Here is a 24,937-nt window from a genome sequence, read left to right as displayed (position 1 = left end):
AAACATGCAAGTGTTAGTCACTGTACAAAAGAAAGTGCATTTCCAAACATTACGGGATCAGGACATGGTATGGTCTTGAGCTTGTGCTGAGGTACTTTGCTAAACCAGACAACAGAACAACTGCCATTAATAGCATCTGATAATGAGACATTGTGTAATGTGATACAGAAATTAAATATGAAAGGAACTGAAAAACTTATCTCTCTGAAAAGGAGTTTTGCTAGTAGTATTAAGGTAGATGCTTCCACCTAGTGACTTAGAGAAGTAGCTTATAGAGCTTTACTTTAGAGGGCTGGATGGCAGCTGCAGCAGAAAATGAAATTACAGAAAAACATCATTCATCATCTGCAGATGAGAAGAGACACAGCATCTGTAGTCAAGAAGAGACACAAAAACTTACCTTACAAAGTGGGTCTATACATTCAGGCATCAGCAATACCCAGGGCACTCCTTCCTCAGACAATGCTGGCCCAGTGCACGCACTCTGATTCACCTCTGGATAAACAGCCACTCCACTGTATCTGGCTGTGTTACTGATAATCCTGGCCCTTCCAAGCCAACATATGGGAGAGCAGGAAAGACGAGTCCCAGTGAGAGATGTTTCTGACATCCTTGCAGTAGAGAGGTCATCAGAATGGTCATTCCATCAAAGGTGGTGCCAAACTTGTCCTTCATTTTTAAAATTTGAAAGCTATAGTTTTTTTATGCTCCTTAGTAGTGCAAAAGCACAAATGCTAGGTCTGGCCTGCTAGTTCATTTCAGCAGCAGCCTCAGAGCCCAGTAGTGTTATCCTCCTCTATGCTACATTCCTCCTCTCAAACTCCTGAGAATTTATACACACCTGCACATGTGTAAAGTTACTGATTTAAGCCCCTACAGCAACATTCAGCAAAACACATAAATGCAGAAAAGAGAGAAGTTCAGTATTAAGCTTCAAGATCACAGGCTTCATCATAGATCCACAGACTTTCAAGCCTAGTATTTCTTTATATGGGGAGCAGTAAGTGGCTTTGCAGAAGGCTCAAGCATGTTGATGGACAGCTGTCTAAAGTCAATCTCATCCACTTCAAGATGTATTCTGAATTCTGTTCCTCTGAAAGTACCACATCCAGGAGACGTCTGCTCACAACCAATCCTCAAAGAAGCTCTCTAGTGTGTCTTACATCTTTCCTCCCAAAATCTCAACAGTTTTGTCTTCTCAGATACTGTCCCATTAATGAAACAATTACAAGGTTGATGTAAGGCACAAACCCTGCTTGCAAGGAGTCAAGTCCTTCCTTCCTGTCACCCTGTGGCTTCAGCCACCAGCTTGTGGGTTCTATTGGTTGGGAAGGGAGTGTAGGAGGAAAAGAAGAAATCTGGGAGAAAGATATTGGGCTGTGCTAAAGGTCTAATCCATGTAACTCATCCAAAGCTTTCACTGTTGAGAGGGGACAGAAGCAGGTAGAGGAAAACAGATTAGTATATGCAGAAATAGTCAACAAAAAATTGAGTTAAATATCCCCTTGAGCTGTCCCTTATTTCCTCCCATGATGGAAAATGTAGCTAAGGATAACCAGCTCTGATTAAAGTCTCTAAATAGAGTAAAGCTGGAGTAAATGAATGCTGCTCTGATTTCCCAGCTGTGCTTAAGGATGCACTGTCAGTCTGCAACAGTTTTGGACATGAGCAGGGACACAATTATAGCACTGAGTGAACATGTGAACCCAAGAGAGAAGAGCAGAGGAAGCTTTGGGGTCAGCTAGTGGCTCTTTTTGCTTCACAGTATTTAAGTTAGGAATCCTGTTCCTGTACATTTCCTCCTCTGTGTTCCTGGTTTTCATTGAACCTCATTTTTCTTTGTCTCTGGCTTTACTCCCTGCAGTCATTAAGGAGTGACCTGCAAGGCAGTAAGCTATCTACCGTGAGCAGTTAAGTACCAAAATTATCTTGAATCCCATCGTTTACCCTTTTGAAGCAACTATCTGTCTGTTTAGCTGACTCGAGACTTGAGCCAGTAAATACACAGCACTGACAGTAGAACTCAACGAACTCAGCTCCCCTGGGCAGGGAATCAGCAAACGGTGGCAAGAAAAAACACTTGAAAACTGTTAAAAATAAAATAATTGAGGATCAAAGTTTGTGGTGTGCCCAAAAATATGACAATTCTTAAGAAACAGATTTACTCCATTTGGTAGATGCTGGGTAAACAGCATGTAGCCTCACTTCTCATGAAATCATGTAACAAACCTAATTCCCTGGTTAAAAGGCTTGGTGCACTCCCATCAATTTAATGTGTCCCTATTTTCTTACTGTACAGCTGTGGCCATTGCAGTGTCAATGGTTGTGCTACCATGTTCTCTCTTATTTGTGCTTTACTGAACCAACATGTATATATTAATCTTTCTCTAGTTAATGAACTCTTATAGCTAAGATATGGCTCTAGATCTAGCTCAGGTCAGAAAGGAGGAAAAACACATTATCGCCTGTCAACTTGTACTTCAGTAATTGTGTCAAGGCATCTCAAAATGTAAAATGTCCAAACACACCACCATCAAGTACATGGAATTTGTCAAAATGGTATATCATTAAAACACTGGCTGATAATTTTAATTAGAGCAAGGAAACATATGAAACAACCTTCTTCTATCAACTGTGTAGGTAATCAAAAGCTTTGGTCATCTCATCCTCATCACCTTTGAAGGTCATAACCTTTAATAATCACAACTCTCTCAGCTGCTCACCAGTTGCAAAACCAAGCAGAACTACATTGCTCATCCAATTAGAAGTGCAGTTAGAAATGCAATCAAGCCATTGAGTCAATTCTTGAGGAAAACATAAGGCACTTCTTTAAACCTCTTGTTCTAGATTTATAATGTACTCTTATTTTATCTACAGTCACTGAAATTTCTGTATTTTATTAAAGTTAAATACTCAGATTTAAAACATTTGAATATTTAAATTAATTCTACCATGTGAGTATACACACATGCTTGTACTCACACATACATACGCATACATATGTTGTTTTAATTTTTTTTGCTATAATATATAAAAGTATCATATAATTTATTGAAGTGCAGAAGATCTATTTTCCTTTCCCTTCTTCTGACAGTTTCTCTCTCGCCCACATGGTTTATATGAATGATATTTATAACGGAGCTGTTTTGATCTGATAGAGCCTCAGTGAATTTACTGCTGTTTCTGTACCACTGTAACTGAACCTGACAAGAACCAGAAGAAACCGTGGTTTTATTTTGGGCTTTATAGGTTTTTCCTCACTCCCTTTTCTCATGCCTGGATGGGGTCGGCAGCTAAAGGCGACCCACACATTCTGCAATAACAGATAGCTGTTAGGCTGCAGGAACTGCAGGATGAGATAAATTACTCCTTTGATCAAAACCAGGGTCAATTTGCCCTGGCTAATAATTGGTTTGTTAAGGGAGGGAAAAAAAAAAAAAAGTGAACTGAACAACAGTATTTTTACTTTACAAAGAGAAATGCAGTATTTCCCTGCATGTAATAGTGGCAGTGTTCACAAATAACATAAGCTGCATTCAACCATCAGCCTTACTAGTCTAAACACACTGCTGTATTTTCCAGGAATTTATAGGATTTTGAAAACGGATGTGCATTTCCTCTTTGTTGAGACAAATATTTGTTTCTGGTCCTCTTCAGATTTTCTCCCTAACACTGCATATAAAAATTAAACTTGCCTAAGTTTTCTGGATGGTGCATAGGAAAGATAAATATGACTTACATTTCATCCTACTATGGAGGAAAGCTATTCAGGCACTCACTCAGTAATTAAAGTTGTATTCTACAGTATTTGGTATCAACAATCAAATACAAAATTCCTTTTAATGGATGGTTTTACTTTGGATTTTGACATAAGTGTTCTTACATAAAAATATTTTTTTTGCTGATCTCAAACACAATTCTATTGCAAAAACAATTGCTGTAGAATAAAAAAACAAACTGAAGCCTTATGTCATGTTCTTTTTGTCAAGTTTTAAAGTACTCCAAGCTCAGCTTCCCTGAAGTGCATGAATGAAACTTCAAGAAACTGCACTCTCAGTAACTCATACTAGAATCCAATACAAGCTCTTTTTTTTTTTTTTCAGAATGTATTCACATTTATTAGCAACCACCACATGGGATCCCAGTGTAACCTCAGGGAAAAAAACTAATGGCTTTCCCATCAAGTCATATTTGGATATGATCCAGTCACTGTTAACATATTCAAATTCATTAGGAACCACTGAATCCAAATCCTGTTTAATGTAAAAAAATACTTGTGAAAAATCATTTTGGAAATTATTTAATTTACTTCCATAGTAAAACAATCTCTAAAGATGTCAGGGCAGACCAGAAGTTGAATTCATTGTTTTACATTTTTGTGTTAGGGAAGTTTCTGACAGAAGTAAGACTTTAAAATGTAGAGTCTGTGAATGAAAGAAAATGTAATAACTTCTAAAAAAATTTTAAATGTATTTAAAAGTTCAATTAACATTTGAAAGCGTTTTACAAAAAACTTTGTTTATTTTATTTTCAATGAAAGCTGGAATTTCAGCTTCTCTGGTTTTTTGTTAGGCTTTTTTTTTTTTTCAAGCTTTAACCTTTGTTTCCAGACCAAAGAATGGCAAAATTCTCATTCACTGAATTGGTAGCTTTAGCTACAAAATAAATTTACTTCATTTGTACAGATTTATAAAAGTTAAGTCTATTTCTAACTTACTTTTTTCCCCAAGTATGACTTTATTTCTACTAATTAAATAACATTTATTTTCTGGCAACTTAAAACATATTTTTCAGTTTTAAATATTACTCTATAAATTTGTTTAACTGTATCATTGTGTGTCTTTCTTAAATTTCTGTTTAGATAAAGAAACCTCTTTTTTTGTGTTTTTCTTAGAGAGTGGATCTTTTATTAACAAAATATTTTTCCCTCTAATTTTATATTAACTTACATTATTTCACATTTACTCCTGAAATGCTTAAGATTATTTTATTTTTCTCAGGTTCAATTACAATTGCAGGAATGGATGCATTCGTTGTAACAGTGTTTGTTGGTATAAAACCAAATATTTTTTGCTGTGCATTCCTAAAAATAAAAACACTTTTTGTTTTGTGAATGCATAGAAAATAATTTTTGTAGTCTCAAAACTACTCCTACCTTAACACAAACTGTTATCCTTTTTGGTGTGTCTGAGGTTACTTTTAGAATTTTATAAATCTAATTCATTTTTAACCATGTGAAACTGCTGGTTTAAATCATTGCACATCATTACATTTGGACAATGAAAACAACACAGGCATTTTTACTTGTCTCTGGTCAACTTCACTTCTGGATTTCCCTGACACAAGACCTGAGCCGAAATCACCACGTGGAGATTTTAAAATGCAAATAAAACAAGCAGATATAAAACAACTCTCTTTCCACCGAGTTTCTGAAATTGTCATTAAAATGCTTCAGTTGATTGATAAGAGGCTTTTAAAGAGACTTCCCTTTAAACACAAACCACTACATTTCAGAAAAAGTCATGGATCCCTTTGTGCACTTTCCTGGAAAAGTGACATATTTAAGTGGGGGGCGGGGAGGGGGAATGGATTGGGGAAGCATTTTCATGAAGTAGCATTTTCTTATTATATATCTTTAGAGAATAACTGCACTCAGTTATAAAAAATATCAGTAAAAGCATCAAGCGGTTTTACAAACTTAAACGCCACTCTTTACTAGGACAGACAGAGTATGTGCCTATTCCCAGCAGATTTCAGGCAGTGGGAATGGGTCGATCCCGGGAACACCCCGCGGCCTGTGGCTGTGCCCTGCTCCGCCCGCACCGCGCCGCCCCTGCAGTAACGCCCGCCCGCTGGGAACGCGGGGTACTTCTGCACCGAGAGAAAACGGCACGGGCTGCTGGCGGTGAGACTCCTCACGGGGCCCGTCAGCCGGGGACACTCCGGGTCCGGCCCGGGCACTCTCCGGGACGGGCACTCTCCGGCCCGGGCACTCTCCGGCCCGGGCACTCTCCGGCCCGGGCACTCTCCGGGACGGGCACTCTCCGGCCCGGGCACTCTCCGGCCCGGGCACTCTCCGGCCCGGGCACTCTCCGGGACGGGCACTCTCCGGCCCAGGCACTCTCCGGGACGGGCACTCTCCGGGACGGGCACTCTCCGGCCCGGGCACTCTCCGGGACGGGCACTCTCCGGCCCGGGCACTCTCCGGCCCGGGCACTCTCCGGGACGGGCACTCTCCGGCCCAGGCACTCTCCGGGACGGGCACTCTCCGGGGCTGGGCGCTCCCGCTGGCGCCGCCTGCCGGACAGCGCTGCCCCAGCAGCGGCCGGCTCTGCCCGCCCGGCAGGGGCCCGCCGGGACCGCTCCTGCGGGGAGCCGCTTCCGCCTGTCTCCGAGTAGCCAAGGACGGGCCCGGCTAGCCGTGCCATAGATACGCTTCCGGGGAAACCGACCGAACTCGTGGCATGTGGGTCACTGCTGAGTTGGAATGAAGGGGTGACACGGTAGAAGTTGTTGCCCTCGAGCACGATAACGGAGAACCCAGCCTCGCTCACTAGGGAGTTTGAGTGGTGCTGCTATGGACAGTGAAATGCTGAGATGGAAATAGGTCGTGTGTCAGACTTTGCCCTGTGTCCTCCTCCCATCACTATTACAAGGCAATCACCAGTTGAGGAAGTACACATTCACTCACCACTGCTAAGGACTCCTGCCAGGAGCTGGTGAAGGAGTTCAACAAAAACTTTTCTTCCATGAGGGGAACCCAAAAAACCCCAAACCCTACAATTTCCTCAAATTCCAATCTCTACAATTAGCTGAGGATGATGTTCTGGAGATGATATTTGATAGCATGTCTAAAGGATATACATTGGCTGTTAACATCTTTCTGGTTGCCTGAGGAAACAGAAATGCAAATTCTGATTTTAAACTTTAAATTTTATAACAGTAGTTCTGAAATACTGGATATATAGAGGTCTTAGATGATTAGTATTTATTTTAAACAGCAAGCAAAATACAAAACCAAACCAAAACAAAACAAAAAAAATCCATATGCAATCTTCTCCCCCAAGAGAAAAAGAGAAACCCTAGTGCTTGACGCTTTACTTTTTTAAAAGTGATGGATAAAAACATTGGTGTCTGTATATAAACACACTGTACCCTACACTATAGCAATAGCTCCTAAAGTTATTACATCAACAAACCAACCTCTCCCATGGATGATCTTACACCCTGGTCTCACACTCAAGGAATTAAACATTTTTTTTCTTCAACACAATAGCAGCCAAGACATGGATGAGCAGTTCCAGCAACCACAAGTATATGGATCATACTATGGCTGCATTTGCTCTAAAGTGCAGCCAATTTTATGGTTTTTTCCACAAGAATTCAGGCTGACTTAAGGACATTTAGAAGAGAAAAAACAATCAAAGTGTCTAAGAGCACCAAGCTGTGCTTCGGATGTGTCACTTTGCAGCTCTGCTGATCAACTCTGCACACAACCTGGTCCACTTCAGTTCCTGGCTTCTTCCGGTACATCCTCTAACAATACCACATTCCAAGGACGTGCAACGAGTCTAGGAAAAGCAGTGTACCTTACCTATGTTACTTCTCACAAACAATTTAGTTTTAAATATATTTTTGCACATATTAAGGGAACTAAGTCAAATTTTGCAATTGTGGTGAGGCTATTCAGTAGCAGCAGTGATGATGAACTATACCCAAGAGACTACAGTCAAGTTGTTGTCACTGAGCCCTTCTAAGCTTTGCCATCAATTGAAATGTTTTGTGTTCTGAGACAGACTGCAGCTCTGATCTGCACCAAGTTCTGTCATATTTTGCAGAAGCAAGATGGACAGAAGCACAATCAATAGACCTAAAAATTTCTTGTTTCAAACACAGATACCAGAATCCACCAAAGCTAGATTTACAGAACATCTATTGTCCAAGTAATTTAAAGACTCAAGCTGTACCATGGAATAGCTGTTGCACCTATACGTTATGAATTTGTCACCTTTCAAAAGAGAGATATTATATGTTTAACATAACATGAATGTATGAATGGACCAGCTGGGCTGAGTCAGATTAGCCATCCTGAGACAATAAATGCATCTTTGCTTCCTGAAGTACTATCCACAAACTCAACTTCTGGTTAACAGCAAAAGTTAAAAAATGCCGTAAAATCTGCATTCAGACTTTAAAAGCCTTGCAAGAAAATTGACTGCAGTTAGAGAGAAAAAATACTAGATAACAGTTTACCAAACAAGAATATAAGTAACTTTCAAGCCTCCTAATAGTTGACTAGATTGAAAACAGAGGAAGTCAGTTTGCCCTAAATATACAGGCAATTTGTAAGCAGTCCTCATGCTGCCTTGCATAGGACCCTTGATACACAACTCTCCTTTGCCACACCATGTACTCTTCCTAACATTTCAGACCTTTTATATTGATATACGAGCATGAGAAGGATTAGAGACCTGAGAGAGCAATGTTTAAGTGACTGGGATGAGAGAGAAAACAGTGCAAATATCCTCTTCTCATTCTGCCTTCTCTTTTCCTTTATATTGTCACTATTGATTAGGTAGAGATCAGAAAACTGTAGTAGTGTAGGAAGAATAAAATGACAGTGAAAATGGTGGGCTTGTCACAACTGTGCAGTGTTTATTAACAGAAGGAAGTTGTTAGTTCTTTCTCACTTTTAACTTGGAAAAAAATCCCAATGTCTGTTCTTCTGAACTAGGAAATTGCAAGTTTGGACAATGCAGCTGGAGAAGAGAAAGGAAAAAGCTGAAAAAAGCCTCTTCCTCCAGCAGTGAGCTCTCAGATGGCTCAGTCAGTTCTGCCCAGAAACTCTACCCCTAGGCAAATTGATTAAAATTGATGGCAAAATCATGAGAGCGATGCATCGCTGTTGCTTCAGTCTCATCCTCCCCACAAATGCTGTTACTTAATTCAGACTATGCCACCCTGGGCATAGTCTGAATTGAGCAGCAGATTGATTTGCACCACTCAGATTTCTGCATGCTAAGGCTATAGTCTCATCATGTCTGATACCAGACATGTTCACACTATAGATCAGATAGAGATCAAACATCCAGCTTCCATCAAAGTCAGAACCCACGCTACTGTTCAGCCAGCAGGAGGAAAAGGTAGAATACTAGAAACAGACATACACTATAAAGCCTTTGTACAGGACTCCTTTTGTTAAGAAGTTGTGACCACGTCAGGAGACAATTTTGTACCATGTGGCCATGACATTCTTCCTCCACTACCAAGCAGCCCCAAACTATATTTACCATTCTCTATAACCAGTGTCGGCTGTAGATAAGACTCCAATACTCCAATACTATGCCCTTCATTGAGAAAGAGTTTCCAAACCCCCATTCAATGCAACCCCCCTGTCTCCACCTTCATGCTGCACAGTGGCCACACCAAGAGGCATTAATGCCACAGGAAGAGAGGTGGCTCATAAACCAGGACAGCCTGACACAGCCCCTTCACCAGTCTGGTCTTTCTTGCTGGTCTAGTACTGCCTCCTACTGACACTGCTTTTTGTACAGTAAAGCTGTAAGAAAATCCAGCTGAAAAGCATGGGGAAAATAAGAATATTTTCAGTGTATCTTAATTAACTGGTCCCCTAACCGACTTGACTACACAGTGCAGAGGCACCCCACGGCAGGAATGAGTTACCAGATTTGCTAATGCAATTTTTATACTGTATTAATACATGCATATCTTATGCACATAAATATTTCAATAAAATGACAGACTTTCATTCTTTCAGCGCTGGCTTTTCTGCATGTAGTTCAGAAGTACCTGCATTATTTCCTCTGCCTTCTGTATGCAGTTCCAGGAAATACAGCTACCACAGCACCTTGCAGGTTGGTGGCGGAAAGGTCCAACTAAGCAGTTTCATAAAGCACAATTACAGAATTAAAAAACCCTACCACTGCAACTCTGACAGTGCCATTTAAGTTACAAGACTTTTAGACTTCCATCAGTTTGTTTAATCAACTATAACCTTTTCTCCCTCAATTCCAACCTAAAGAACATTTTTCACGTAAAGACCAATGAATTATGATATTATTAGAATGCTGTTTAGAAGCAGATCAGTTACTTCTTCAAAAATCCCTCTGTGGACTTTTAAAATACATTTCAGTATTTCAGTCAAAATCAATTATGTTTAAATTAATTTCTATTGGAAGGAAACATTACTTTTACAATCAACTCAAACAGAAACATGTTTCAGATTCAGCAGTATGAATCAAATACTCATAGGCAACTAAATAATTTGGTATTTCCATTCAAAAAATAGCGCTGGTCAAAACAAATTCCAAATACAAAACTACAGTATCCACGTTTAGTATATGCTCAAAACCCAGACAGTAGAATTTCCCTGCTGTATCCATGACTTAAACTCTGGGGTTACATCCATGTTGCGTGTTTAGCTAGGTTTCTGCTGGAAGATAGCAAGCTTTTAGCCTGGATTACAGATCCCACAGCTCTCAAAATTGTTTCCCGGCCCAAAGAGAATTCTGCCTCACCCGTGCAAGGTATGACATCGTACACAATACACTGGTACTAGATTAAGAGCTATAGTCCAGTAAAGACAGTGGTTTATTCCTTCCTTATCCTCCATTTCACCTCAAAAATCAAACAGGATGTCTTAAAATATCAGTAGTTTAAGTGAACATGTTTGACTTTATCCTGGACACCATGAAGGAAATACCTCACACAGCCAGTATTGTTACAGGAAGGAAGCAACTTCTAAATAAAACATCAGTGCAGCATCTGCCATCTTTCACTTAAGATTCAAATTCTTAATCTGGCCACAAAAGCAGCTGACTAATAAATCTATACAACAAAGCTCCGGGTCAGGTCATAAAATCACAAATAAGCAAGACTATTTGGTTATGAAGGTGATTTTCTCTTATGGAGGAAGCAGCAGAGGCAGCAGTGAAACTGCTCTGGGGAGAGGACAGCGTAAGGCAAGTGCAGCACTGGCAGGCTCAATGAAGATGAGGCAGATGATGGCTGTGCACCTAAAGAATAAACTGACTCTGAAGCTGTACATCTAAACAGGGGTATTTTGCCAGTTTAATCATCTCCATTCAGGAAAAGCAGCCTGCTCTCCCACAGGGAGCTGCCTGAAAGTCATCTGATTTAGAAACATGTCAAAAATAGCACTGTGCTTACTCTACAGAAAAAAACAATTGTTTTTTCACACTTAAGCCCAAGAAGCTCCCCTCCTCAATTCCCCAAAGCATGTATTAAGCAAAATAAAGCCTACATCATTACAATAGTAAATAAATACAATCTGACTGCTCATTCCATTCCATTCCTGGTTGAACACATTCATAAACACTTTCCTCCACATGAATCAATTTTAAAGTAGTCCTAATCTACAAGCTAACATTAGGTAAGTTTGATACCAAAATCTAAATCCATTTATCTAGTAAGACCAAAAAAAATGACAGCAGCTGTTGTTTTTATCAACTAGCAGGGCTTTTATCAACTTAATGGAAATATTTTTAAAGTACGAAGTTATTAGTGGCACATGATATGGTAATATATATTTTACCAAGTCATTAACTGTCAATTTATGTGAAATTAAAAGACACACTGGTTTTCCTTTAACATCACTGTAGTTTTTTATGTACCTTTTCTGTAACAATAGTAATAAACACACTGTATTTTCCCAGAAAAATTTAATTTTCTATCGCACCGAGTTCTTCTTACTGGATTTCAGCATACTACAACCTAGTGTAATTAAAAGAACAGATCTTCTCTCCTATGCCCAAGTTATCACAACAGATACAAATCACAACTTGTGGGTAATTACAGAATGTGGATCTCATCTCGCATGAGGCTGGACAAAGGTTATGCCCTGTACCCATGCCTGGTACTTGAAAAAGCAACATACTGCAGGGTTGGTACTCTAATTATTTCCATCCTTGAAAGGCATCTTAAAAAAACAAGCTTTCAGGGCAAGGAACCCTTGCATCTGTCATCACGTTATTGCCAAGTAATATGCACCCAACTGTAGCTAATCACATAAATGGCATCTGTTAGATCATCATGCAGTATTTTATCCTATGCACACATTGTAAAGCACGATAGGTAAGTACCATTTTAAGGGGAATAAAAGGTTACTGAAAATACATATGGAAAGGAAAATTCTCATGTACTTTACTAAAACTTGGAAAGGAAAAAATTCTCATTTACTTTACTAAAACTTGGAAAGGAAAAAATTCTCATTTACTTTACTAAAACTTGGAAAAAATCTTAAATAAAGCTATTTTATTTCCATTCTGTGCATTTGCATTCTCTCATTTTAATAATAAAAGAATCAGTTGTATTTTCACTTATTTAGTTTGTACAATATTTCTGTTGCAGACAGCAATGAAATATTTTGTTGTTCTCTTTATGAACTTATGTCAGACTGACACTTTCTCATTTTACTTGCAGAATTTTCATGAGGCCCTGGTGTTGTTTCAGCATAAAAATTTTGGAGTTAAACACAAAAATATATTTTTGTTAATTATCAAATGTTAAAAGCAATGCAAGTCAGTCCAACAAATTTTACAAAAGGATTTAAAGGATACAGCATGTTTACAGAATCCTTTGGTTATACTTACTAAAAGACAAGTTACACTGACAAAGACCACAGTACAAAACCATTTGGTTTAATTACTTTCAGGATTTCCTTTACTGTTTTCAGTGTTCACAGTATAAAAGATGAAGACCCTCACCCCCCAAGAAAGCAGACAATTAGTCTATTCAAAGGCACTCAGCTTGCTTTTTAAGTTTGGCAGACACCAAGCTGCTATTTCTTTCATCATTTGCTGGCCAAATAGTCTCTTCAAAAATTCATTCAACACGATAAATTACAGTCAGTGATCGACCACACAATCTCATGAACTTATGTGGGAAATTTATTTTGTTAAATAAAATATTCATGATCTTACAAAAGTGATTTTACCAGACAAGGCCTTTGGCCAATTTTGATTTTTTTTTCCCTTTAACACGCTGAGCCTTAAGCTTCTTTCTCTGCCTGGAATTCATCCAAATTGGGTACTGTCCATGCTGGTCTAGAAGAGTTTTTTTGTTTCGTTTATTATCCAGCTCCATTTTGCAGTCATCTGAAAATTAAAGGTATTTTTAGTGAGTAAAATATCAGAATCAGCTTCAGAGAAGCTACATTGTTACTAGATTTCCTCAAACAATAGAAATGCCCCATGACACAGACACAACAGTATTTGTACATAGAGAACTGAAGGGTTTATAAACTGAAAGCACTTTCCAAACCAATGCAACTGCAACCCAGGAACTTCAACAGCTGGTAGTGAATGTGCAATGTTTTTCCTAAAGGCCGTGTCTGGGCAAACCATGTTATTCTTTAAGAATAATCTGCAATCTGTTCCAATCCTGTGTATTCCATCATGGAAACATTGTGTATTCCATCATGGAAACATGCACGAAGCCATAGGTTCACTGGAACATATGCACAATTACACACATTTTATAATGTAATGTTTAAGATCTGTTCTAAAAATTTATTCTCAGTGGAAGATGAAGAAAAGTAAAAAGAATAGTAAAGAGAAAAGGTGAAGCACAATGACAGTAGGAAGTATCAGCCAGTGATGCCACACTTGCCTCAAGGAGTGAGCATGACATCAGGTCTAGCACACTTTACAGGCAGAAAGAGAGGATTGATCTCTAGGATGAGGAGACTGCCCATGACATGGTCACTGCCAAGAGCAGCGTCCTTTCACACCTCACACACGTCATGCCTTGGGGAGATAACAGGGTGCAAGAGGAACACCTTGCTAAGTACTGACTGGAACTGTGCTCTGTCATTTCATCCCTCCCTTGTTCCCAAATCAAATGTGTGCAACTCAAGTCTTTACCACAAGTGTTATGCAGAGGAAAAAAGACTTTTATGTTGTGCTTGTCTGATGTTGGGAGACAAAGCTCACAAGGAAAAGGCCAACGTGCTGCTTCAGTAGTTGAGGCTGAGAGTTTACAGGAATCTGCACCAGAGATGTGCTTATGGAGCCTAAACTGGGGGGCTTGCAAACACTTGCAACCAGCAGAGAATCAGCACAGGGGCCTGGTGGCAGAACCAAAACCCTCTCCAGCACGGCAGACCTCATATTATTTTTTTTCTTAAGAGGAAAAATTGGGAAAAAAAAATAATTCACAGTGTGCTGTAAACAATACCCTAAAGTAACACAGTAAGATGTCTCCAATATATACGTATATACTTTCTTGGGTTGAAAAATTATTTATCTGTCTGTGGGAAGTACATATTGTGGGTGAAGTTTTTATCTACTTTGGTTCTTGTAACACTTGGTGATGTGAACTCCTTTGTGTTCACAGTTAGTCCTGAAAAGTCCCTTCAAGGAAGACACCATTATTTTCACAAAACTTGTAGCTGTTCTGTGAAATACATATTTTCTTAGGTATTTCTGAGGCTGCTATCTCTCTGCAAAAGCCAAGTGGAATGGACCACCTGTAGAGAAGTTGCCAGCAAAGTTGGAGGGAGGTGCAGGAAAGACAGATAGTTATGCATTTACTTCAGAAACTAGGTTTAAGACAATGATTTCTCATTCAACTTCAGCATCAGAAGTCTGACAATGTTCCAAAACATTTTGGAAATTCAGTTCTAGCTAACCCTTAAAGAATAACTTTTACACCTGGTTTGTGGGACAAATCAGAACCATAGATAAAACTATAAATTATACTTGAAGCTACCCTTAATTAGACAAGTATTTTTATATTCTATTTCCAATTCCAGTATCAGAATATCTTAAGTGGCATAAATTGAAGAATCAAAATAAGACTACAATTTAGTGTGGATGCCAGATGTGGAAAGAGGAGGTATCTTTCTAAATCTATCCAGTTCGCAGCTATTTAAAATCTTTGTTTCCACTTCCTGAGTTGTTTCCTTTACAGTTTGCATTCGATTCCAAGGAGGAAGACAGCGTTATCTGTAGACGCTTAACACCACCCACTCCTGCACCCTGTGCAATGCAACACTAATTCGTATACAGAAACCAGGCCCGTACTACTCCTACCCCAAGTTCCGTATGTTTAGTAGCCTCCTCAAATTCGGGCAGTTTGGCAGCAAACACAATGCTGTGATTGGAACAGCTGCTGAGTGCCGAATCCGCGTTCACCGGATTTTGTCAGAGATGTCTCTCCCTACGATACATTACGTACTTTACACAGTTAAACCAAATGTTAGTAACCCTGTTCCACAAGCCCCCGGATGCAATATGGATGCCGGTGTTGTGAAATGACCAGAGTCACTGTTTTGGCTTTAGAAGACAGGCTTTCCCATTCGCTGTGCTCAGCCTGTACCAACCACACGCCTGATCCCGGCGGGAGAAGCCACAGGGTCAGTAACAGCACTGCAGGACCCCCCACACCTGGGAGCCTGCAGCAGGACAAACCCGCCAGGGCCCGACTCACCCCTCTGCTCCAGGACCTTCTCGGGGGGCAGCACGGTCGCCACCTCCTTGACCTCCTCCATGATGACATCCGCTTTGGTCCCCAGGATCTTCTTTAGCCTCTCCAGCTCCCTGGGCGCGTTCTTCTTCCTCTTCTCCGCCCGCATCTTCCTCCTCCACTTGCTCCTCAGGCTCTTGGCCATGTCTCGGTGTCCTGCGGGGAGGGAATCGGGAATCGGGATTCGGCAGCGGCTGGGGGGGCGCGCGCACGCGGGGTGGGGGTGGGGGTGGGGGGGGGGGAGGGGCGCGCGCCCCGCTTACCGTCCGCGCACGAGGCCGCCGCACGCACCCGCGCGAGGTCAGGCCGCGCCGCCCGCCCGCGCACGCGCAGTGAGGCACACGGCCTCCCGCCGGAGCAGACGGGCCCTGCCGTAACTCTCCGAGCGAGCGCGTACCGCCTTCCTGCTCCGCGCCCCGGCGGGAGTGTGTCCAGACACCGCTGCGCGGCCTGGACCAGGCATGAAAGCATAAACAAGGGCTCCATCACAACGTAAAAAGCAAGGTTTTATTCTTAGCTCCTGCCCCACTGTTCTGAATGAAATCCTAAGGCACAGGGCGAGATTATCACGCTGTCTCAAACCCCCTGGCAGCCGTACCGGGGCAGCCTCACGGAAAGCGCACCCGCTCCCAGCGCATCTTTGCCCAAGTATCGCATTCCTCGTCGCTCACCTCTCGCTGACGGCACGGGCGAGCAGTAACAATCCCTCACGGAATAGGAAGGAAGCCTTTCAAATTCGTTTTTACGCTCCCTGCCCCTGCAGCACCTCCACAGCGTGGGAAGCAGCCACAGTCACCTCCACCCTGCCAGCTCCGGCCCGTCCGCGGCGTTCCTTCTCAGCATCCTGAAGTTCTCCAGTCTCAGCGGCAAGAACAGACTAAAGGCTGTCCAATTTTTATTGATACACAGGGAGCTTTATTATACACAAGTTGATAAAATGCTATAATCAATCTTCGAATGATTTTTCAGAACACTGGAGGATAGGCAATAAATAATACTAAAATGAAGAACATTCCCTTTAAAACACCTTCACAGCTTCCATAGCAACAGCCCTTAACAAGGACAGAGTATCTCTGTCAGAGACAGCATTTCATTTTACCAAACAAAAACTAAAATAAAAATTATCTTTGTAAAACATTGCACAATGGTAAACTCATGCTACCCTTATGTGGTACATAAACGAATGATCAACCCCAAAGAAAACATTTTCAGCAGTGGGGAAGCTTACTCTGGAGCAATCAAGAGTTGGTAAAATTTTAATCATTAATTATGTCGATTAATTAAGTACCCTAATAAAGTGATTTTAAAAGTTACTGTAATGATAACAGCATATTAATGATAAAAAACACATGGTCTGGAGAAGAAGTGTAGCTACGTAAAAAGCCATTTTCCCCCCTAAGGAGGGATCAATATAGATGGAATGCAAACATAATAAAGATTCAGTCTTTAGAAGGCAGAACTACTGAGTTTGCAGATCATCCAAATGCTGAACTTTAACTGTGCTGCAGTCAAACCATACTGCTTTTGACTATTTTTTATTAAATGCCTCCAGAAAACGCAGCAGGTGTAAGAACAGATTTATGATGTCCAAGTAGAGATTGATTGAAGCCAGTATGTACTCTTCAGGGGACAATTTGTGCATCAGCAAATGAGTGTCATAAATAATAAATCCACAGAACAGAAGAGCTCCAGCAGCAGCAAACACCAACTCTATCGTCTCACTATAGAAAAACAGCTGGAGGCAGATAAAATATGAAAAAGATACTTGTGAGTTTCTTTTTTTTTTATATTAAAATCCCTGCATAATGATATGCTACATTTAAAATACAGTCTTTCTAGTGTTATGTACACAAACCCATGGTATTATGGTAATATTTCAATGCTCTTATTCCATACACTCTCCAGTCACACAATCTCTGACTGTGTAACAGTGCCTCCACTTAAGAGGGAGGAGGCTCTGGTCTCCAGAATACTAACAGCAGAACAACTAGAAAACCAAAATACAATTAAATCTCAAATCTCCTTCACATTTTCTTCATCAACTAGTGGATCTCAATTAACAAATTTCGTCAATCAACCCAAATAACCCTTTTATGTTGACAAGAACAGCACCCAACAAAAATCTAAATTGAAAATGTGTAGTTAAAAGATCACCAGCATGATCTAGAACAGTAATGGATCTGGTTAGCAATTTTCTTTCATTAAGCTATATTGGGCTGATCCAATACTAGAAGTTAGTATAAGGTCAGGCTCTGAGCAACTCTATCATAGTGGAAGGTGTTCCTGCTCATGGCAGGGGGGTTGGAACTAGATCATCTTTAAGGTCCCTCCCAATCCACACTATTCTGTGATTCTGTGAATATCTTTTAACTGTGAACACAAAGTATCTTACCCTCAAGAAACCCGAGAAGATTAAAATCCACAAACAAGCGAAGAGGCTGAAAGAAAATAAATTACAGTGTGAGCAACAATATACTCTTTTAGACTTCACTTAAAATATCCTCCTTTCCTCTAAAACCTCTTCACAATATATTTAGCAAGTACATGTCTGGAGTTCTTAGATGCCTATGGTTCACTGGTGTCAGCAGTAGTTTTATAAAACTGTCAAAAGTTATGTTCTAACTTTAGTTTTTTAAAGACTTGAAACATCTGCCTTCTCTCTCAGTGAAAAATCCAGGTAAACTAGTTTTCTAATTTTTTTAAGATTCTTTATCACTGAAAATAATTTACCAAAGATCAGAACCAGGTAAAATTAATAATTTAAAATAAATAACCTTCACTATTCCCTTGAAGCAGGTTGTGTTGACCTCTATTCCTTATTATACCTGCAAACCTTGCTTTAATAAAGAAAAAAACATTTAAAAATTATGAATATGACAACATACCCTGCTCCAAATTTGCTGAAGTCTCTCTTTGATTGCAAAGTATATGCAGTCAATCCAAGAAATACAGCAGTAGTAAGAATAAAGGCTTGCAAGACGACGGAGACATCATAGAAAGTCACTGTAAACAGAAGAAGTAATCTGTCAATTAAAGAACACCACACTATGTATTTGCTAAGTTATCTTTCAAGGAAACAGAAACTCAAACTTAACTGTGAACAAAATTAAGTAAATTATGCCTGAAGCTGTCTTTGCATTTCAAATTCACAATCATAGGACTCAGGGATCTTATACTAGCTAAGTTTGACAGTTACTTTATAGCTGTAGCTTCTTAAATGGAAATAACAGGTCTTCCTGAGTCAGAATTATGAAAACAACAACAAAACAAAACTATTTTAAGCACAGATAACAGAGATCTTAAGGAAAAAAACTATATGAATTTTTCACAATACTGAAACAAGGGGAAAAAGAAAACAATCCCCTATAAAGGCTCCAAGTTTTGATTAGGGGACAGGAGGGGAAAGATAGCAGAAATGAGTATAACTTTTTTCTTCCCTCCTTCCTCCTTAATCTTTTCTTTTCCCAAATCAAGGGATTATAAGCCACAATGAAGAGGTTTCCTCTCATGCTGTAAGGTATAGTTCAAGGTGATGCCATGATGTGACCACACACTGCTTCATTTCAACCCTGACCATGAAGTACAGAATTCTCCAAATTCAGATACCCTTTGAGGAAATTGAGATGGCAGGTAGGACTATTTCAACTTGAAGATCAGCTCTGCTGAGAGCTGAACATTATGAAAGAGAACATTTTTAACCATACTGAAAGAATAGATTCCTCAACTCATTTCTCACTTCAAGTTTATACAGTTCCATTTCTGAATCAGAATTCAGTTTTTTTCCCTTGAATCCCTGGTTTGGGATAAACTCCTATCCCTGTCACTAAAATTTTCAAACAGTCACATCTAGAAAACCCTAAGGGCAATTAGCAAAACATAATGGATTCCTTTTCCAAATTCTTTATGGAATCAGACAATAGGATGGCTACTATTTACCTGTAATGGCAACTGTCAGTGCTTCCAGTAGCGTCTACAAAAAGCAAACCAAAAAAAAAATAGAAAGATAAGAAAAAAAATCAAACTATTAAACATTAGGTCTCCTGTTAAATCTTTATGTATGAAAACATATTTAATTTTCAACACGAAAATGGCAATCATACTGCCTTACTGGGCTGGAAGTTGTGTTACATGAACGAGTACAATACAAAGTGAAAACGAGCGAGAGTCTGTCCCTATAGAAAAAATGTCACTTACATTTTCTACTGTAAGTGCACAGCCCTTATATGACACTTCTTACAAACTATTCAAGGGGCTACAAAATTAATACATTTTTAATATCTTGTTGGACATAGTGTCTGCTTCAGTTTCCTTTCCACACTTATCCTTCAAACAATCTGTTTACTTACACAGCAAAGCTGTCTTTCTGTTTTATCACAAATACAATTGAGGGAACTCTTAAAGCATCAAATTTTAATTGCACTACTATGACTTCTTTTCAAAAGATTTATTTGCTACATAATCCAAAACATGCAAGAGAAACTGTTAGCCTGGATCTACATATACACAGCATCAGGCAGAAGACTGAAATTTGAGGACAGCTCTGGCTGATCTGCCTGTGCTGGAAACATGCTCAGAATTTAGCATCCAAAGGACAACAATTGGAGGAATAAATAATATGGCTGGTTTGGGTCTCTGCTGAAGGCCATGTATTAAACAATTTAGGTAACAGGAATTTCTTCTCCTTTCCTACTGAGCAGTTCCATAGAAAAAAATCCCTGACAGCAGAACAATGAGAGCAGGTAGATTTCTACACACACACAAAACCCCTTGCTCAAACTGGTTACAAGTTCTAACACAAGATGCTGAGAGAAACCTCAAGTGCCTGCTATCTAGGAACAACCTGTGGACAGCATCTCCAAAAAATAACTCAGACCTTCATAAATATATAGGATGTCTTTCAAGGAATACAAGAAAAACAAATGACAAATATCTAGTTTCAAGGAATTAATTACAATGCAAGATATTCTAGAGACTATTAAATTGAATTAAACAATTAATAATTTAACTGAATGAAACACTTACAAATCCAAACAGCAGGTATAAATTTACAGGGTGCTGGTGTCTGTAGAGGGTCAGTGCCACGATTACAGCCAGAGATCCAAACCCAGATATCAAAAGCAAGGCAGGCCTGTGAAATTCCATATATAAAAAAAAAAGTAATCAAACTTAAACATCTGTAAGACTATGGAACAATTTATATAAAACCAAGTTTTTAAGTGATCATCTAGGAAAATATATCCAAAGTAAATGTAATGCAAGTTTACAATAAAACTGTTCTAAAACATACTACTACAGATAAGCAGTTAAAAATAGTACAGTCACAAGTAAAGGCATCTTTTTCATACTAAAGCTAAAGATTTCCCAGGAAATGAACACATGCAAAGAAGAAAATCCATCCATCTAAAGTAAGAGTATTAAAGTATATGTACTGTTTTGCCTGTTCTGCACTCCATATTCAGAGAACTATTTTTCATAAGCACCCTAATGCAACAAACATGGGCACTAACTGCACAAAAGAAAATCAGTACTGACCAGTAAATATTGCTAAATCATTCAAATAGCCCTCCAAGGAAAAACAGGACCAACATCAAACAAAAAAATTACAGCAGTTCTAAGTGAGGAGGACAATTTTAAATGAGCAGATTTAAGTAGAAACCTGTAGTTTTACAACCACTGTTGTATACATTATAGGTCATACAGAAACTGAGACTTTCCTGCGGCGTTTAATCTGCCTTTTCTATTTGGGCTTTAAAGTGAAAGTAAAAGTCCAAAAGTGTACTTAAAGTAAAACAGAAACTAGACTTAGTGCTCTCCTCCTTTCCCAGCTGTTCCTTTCCCTGGCCTGTTCACCACAGTTTGCATTTTGAGACTTATTTTATCATGAAAATCTGAGAGGCAAAAAGAAGCATGCCCACAGGAATTTAAGCAGACTAATTCTTTCAGGGGAGTGGGGTGGGGACAAGGGGAAAAAGAAGATGGGAGAGGGAGGACGAGTAATATAACATGATTCTGCTTTTTGGAACAGGCACCTATAAACAACAGTACTCCAAAGAGATTCTAAAAGTATTTAGATGGTAAAACAAGAAATGTCAGTAACTGGGGAGTTCATATTCATATGTTCAGCACAGATATTGAAATAAACACTGTTAATAATGCATTGATTAAAATACACAAAACCACAAGAAAAAAAAATTAGTTTTCATAGTAAATCAAGGAGAAAAATGACAGAGAAGAAAAGTTACTCCCTAATCAAGTTAAAAAGTATCTATTACAGCAACAAAACACAGGTTATAAAAACGATTAGGAAGACTGAGGTTAGCAGCAAGTTACATCATTTATACCCAACACATGCTAAACAGCTGCATTTCAACTTAGAATTTACCTCTCATGAACAAATGCCTGCACTCCAGCAGAGTACAGGAAAACTGCAGATGTGACTGTGGTCAACAGAACTTGAACAGAAAGAATGCTGTAGATCTTTCGCAGAAATGCTGGAATAAGGAAAATAAAAATGAAACCACATTTGACTTACACTTTCAGAGTTCAACAGTAAATCACATACAAGTTTTCATTTTCATAAGGAAAATAAAGTCATAGTGAAAAAGCACAGAACAAAGTTGTAAAAAGCCATTTTACATTAAGAAATTGACACAGTATTACAGCAAAATTACATTTATTCCTAGACATCATTATTTAATTATAACAACGATGACAAAAGAAATATAGAAAACTTCTAAGACTTGACAGCACACAGCCGCTTTTATTTCAAAATGTATCCAGTAAATGTATCCATTTTATTCCAAATGTATCCAGTATCCAAGGATTACTGATTAGACACATTCTACCAGAGTACTCAATGCGTTTGAGACCTGCACATGAACAGCAAAGAGGATCTCACAGGCATCAGTGTGACCTCTCAGCACGCCAAATGCTTTGCTGGAAGAGACCAAAGTTCTAACACCTCACAGAAGAAATTCAAATCCCTCACTCTCATGGTTAAACTTCTGTAATTACATTAAGTAATTCTAGTATTTATGAGTGACGGGATGAACACGGTTGGAAGAGACCCCTGAGATCAGGGAGCCCAACCCCTGTGCGGGCACCGCCGTGTCACAGCCCCCGGCACCGACCGGCCCGTCCCGCTTCCCTGGAACACCCGCGGGGGGAGCGCCCTGCAGGGACTGAGCATTTCACCGACCGCCTTTGGGCTTCAGAACCCATCACTATGGACAGAATCAAGTCTGAATCTACACAGGGTAATCTACAATCGGAATCTACACGAGGTAACCTTCCTCAGGCGAAGCCCTCCCCCCTTCACGGTTAAACGACAAAGCCTTTCGCCGGCCGCCGTCCTTCACCCTCGAGGCCTAACCCCGACTAAATAGCGCCCAGGCTTCGCACTCACAACCTTTACCAGGTTAAAACTCTGCGCGGAACGTGACTGCAGCTCAAGGCCAGAGGTGACCGGGATATCATCGAGGCACCTGCTGGGAGCCAGTGGCGGCACCGGGGACCTCTCCGCAAGCGCTTGGGGGGACTGAGGCGGGCCATGCGCCTCTCCCACTCATCCGCAGTCCTTACCCATGCGGATGTGGACGCTGGCCGAGGCCACGTTGCTGCCATAGTTGAAGTCATCCTCGATGGAGCTCCGCGGGTACAGCTGCTCCGCCGCCATGGCCGCGCCCGGCTCCGCTTCCGGGGGGCGTGGCCCGAGCAGGTCGCCCCGCCGAGCGGCCGAGTGCATCGATCTCGGGTGCCGCCCCCACGCTGCGTAGCTCCGAGCAGGGCGCTCCGCCGAGCGGCCGAGCGCATCGATCGCCGACACCGCTTGTGTCCCGAACGCTGGGCCCTGCCCGTGTCTTATCCAGGGCTGGAGGGCCTGGAGAGGAAGTTCCGCTGAAAAATCCCAGCCTTTTGGCTGGTTTTCACCTTTGAGTCACTCGGACTGTGCTGCAGCAGGCTGCGGCTGTGTAGAGCTGAAGACACGTACCTGCGTTCGGCGGTGCCTGATGGGAGCGGCCTCAGCGTGTGATGAACTTCGCTCCCAGAACCCTTTAATGCAAAGCAGAATTTTACCACGGAGTTCTCCTAGTTTCGTGTCCCGTCCTTCAAACTCAGTGTAATTGAACAGAAAGCAGGGACGCCCAGCGTTCCTCAGGCGTCGCAAAGCACTGGGTACAGCCGGACCTGATGGGAGCTCACATTGAAAAAAACATACCATTTGGGGATGTGGACGGGGGATGCAGCGCAGTAGGTTATTTTTTAAACTGGTGAATATTATCTAAAGTGTGCTTAAAAACTGAAGGGACAGACATTTTAGAAATATATGTAACAGATTTGACTAGAAGTGCTTTTGAAAATTGGAAAACAGTGGCCTGAACTGTATTTAGGTTCTCAAGGGAGAAGTAAATCCATTCTATGATTTAGTGATGAAATAATCTTGAGCAGCTTTTTACCGAGTTGACTTAAGAAACTACATTTCACTTGCAGAGACAAAAATTATGAGCATGACTTTATATTCTGGGAAGTATTTATGATTTTCTTAGCATCATTTTGCATTTTTTTTTTACTTGCTGCAGAGTAGGATTTTTCAGTTTAAATCCTGAATTTGGAGCTTTATGCATTGTTTGCACTGCTGAATAGTAACTATTTTGAAAGTTATGCTGTCTGCTTTCTTGCATCTGCCCCTGCAGAAGAGCAACACTGATGTTCTCCCAAAAGAAGCATTTAGAGTTCTGATCAAGCATCTGGTGTTGTCTTCTCCAAATACAGGCAGTGTGCTGTTTTCTTTAAAACACCTCTTACAGGTATTCTGTGTGAGAAACAGAAAAATTTCAGAGCATTGCCGCAGAGTTGACTGCTGCAATTAGTTTGAGGCTTGAGATGACTGAAGGACAGATATAATAGTAGCCTTCAAATATGCTTTATAAGGCTATTGCAGTCCTCCAGCTGTGGAGGAAGCGTCACATAAGAGGTAGCAGGCTTAAACTGCAGTAGAGAATATTCAGGGTGAAAACTTGAGTACTTTTAAGAGTAATCAGGGTAAAGCTGTGGAATAGTTAGCCTGGGGTTTAGGCGTGGGCTGGGAGACAGGAGATGGCAGGAAACAGGCACGTGAGTCTTTGCACTCTAACACACTCACCTCCTGGATGGAAGATGTTGATCTGATGGAAGCCACCAAGAATCAGTTATGACCTTATTCAGCAAGGCAAGAGACAAAGCAGCAAAATCACCCCGTGATGCCACTGGGAAGCACAATCTGCCAAAATTGCTGCAGATGGGAATAGAAAATTATTACATCTGCAGCACTGATAAAAGCCGCAGTTTTCATGTCAAAAGAGAGGCATCATTCTTGTCTTAAAGTCTTTCTTGTTACTTGCAGGCACATACAGCATGCAGTTCTTTGGAGCGACTGTACTGAATAAACATT

General features: G+C 40.5%; 2 protein-coding genes across 2 annotated transcripts; both read right to left on the bottom strand.

Annotated features, from left to right (window-relative positions):
* Positions 1-12,674: 12,674 nt before the first annotated feature.
* Positions 12,675-15,819, bottom strand: LLPH (LLP homolog, long-term synaptic facilitation factor). Its single transcript, XM_083860372.1, has 3 exons — positions 15,771-15,819; positions 15,472-15,663; positions 12,675-13,136 (listed from the first exon to the last, which is right to left on the bottom strand). The coding sequence occupies exons 2-3, from the start codon at positions 15,650-15,652 to the stop codon at positions 12,973-12,975; spliced, it is 345 nt and encodes a 114-aa protein (XP_083716498.1). The 5' UTR covers positions 15,653-15,663; positions 15,771-15,819; the 3' UTR covers positions 12,675-12,972.
* A 563-nt stretch (positions 15,820-16,382) lies between these two features.
* On the bottom strand, positions 16,383-23,206 carry TMBIM4 (transmembrane BAX inhibitor motif containing 4). The gene is made up of 7 exons (XM_083860371.1): positions 23,089-23,206; positions 21,890-21,998; positions 20,530-20,635; positions 19,444-19,477; positions 18,393-18,510; positions 17,900-17,945; positions 16,383-17,242 (listed from the first exon to the last, which is right to left on the bottom strand). Exons 1-7 carry the CDS (start codon positions 23,180-23,182, stop codon positions 17,036-17,038), a joined length of 714 nt encoding a protein of 237 aa, XP_083716497.1. The 5' UTR covers positions 23,183-23,206; the 3' UTR covers positions 16,383-17,035.
* Between the last annotated feature and the right edge of the window lie 1,731 nt (positions 23,207-24,937).

This window comes from Zosterops lateralis (genome assembly GCF_965231275.1).
Source record: "Zosterops lateralis genome assembly, chromosome: 4".
Taxonomy (NCBI): domain Eukaryota; kingdom Metazoa; phylum Chordata; class Aves; order Passeriformes; family Zosteropidae; genus Zosterops; species Zosterops lateralis.
Note: the sequence above shows the minus strand (reverse complement) of the source record. Positions and strands in the feature narration are given on the sequence as shown.

Excerpts from the sequence above, each read along its gene's own strand:
- LLPH (XM_083860372.1), bottom strand. The coding sequence starts at position 15,652 with ATGGCCAAGAGCCTGAGGAGCAAGTGGAGGAGGAAGATGCGGGCGGAG. Across the intron at positions 13,137-15,471 it reads GAAGGTCCTGGAGCAGAGGG|ATGACTGCAAAATGGAGCTG; the intron begins GTGAGTCGGGCC and ends TTTAATTTTCAG.
- TMBIM4 (XM_083860371.1), bottom strand. The coding sequence starts at position 23,182 with ATGGCGGCGGAGCAGCTGTACCCGCGGAGCTCCATCGAGGATGACTTC. Across the intron at positions 20,636-21,889 it reads CAGGCATTTGTTCATGAGAG|GCCTGCCTTGCTTTTGATAT; the intron begins GTAAATTCTAAG and ends GGAATTTCACAG. Across the intron at positions 19,478-20,529 it reads TATACCTGCTGTTTGGATTT|ACGCTACTGGAAGCACTGAC; the intron begins GTAAGTGTTTCA and ends TGCTTTTTGTAG.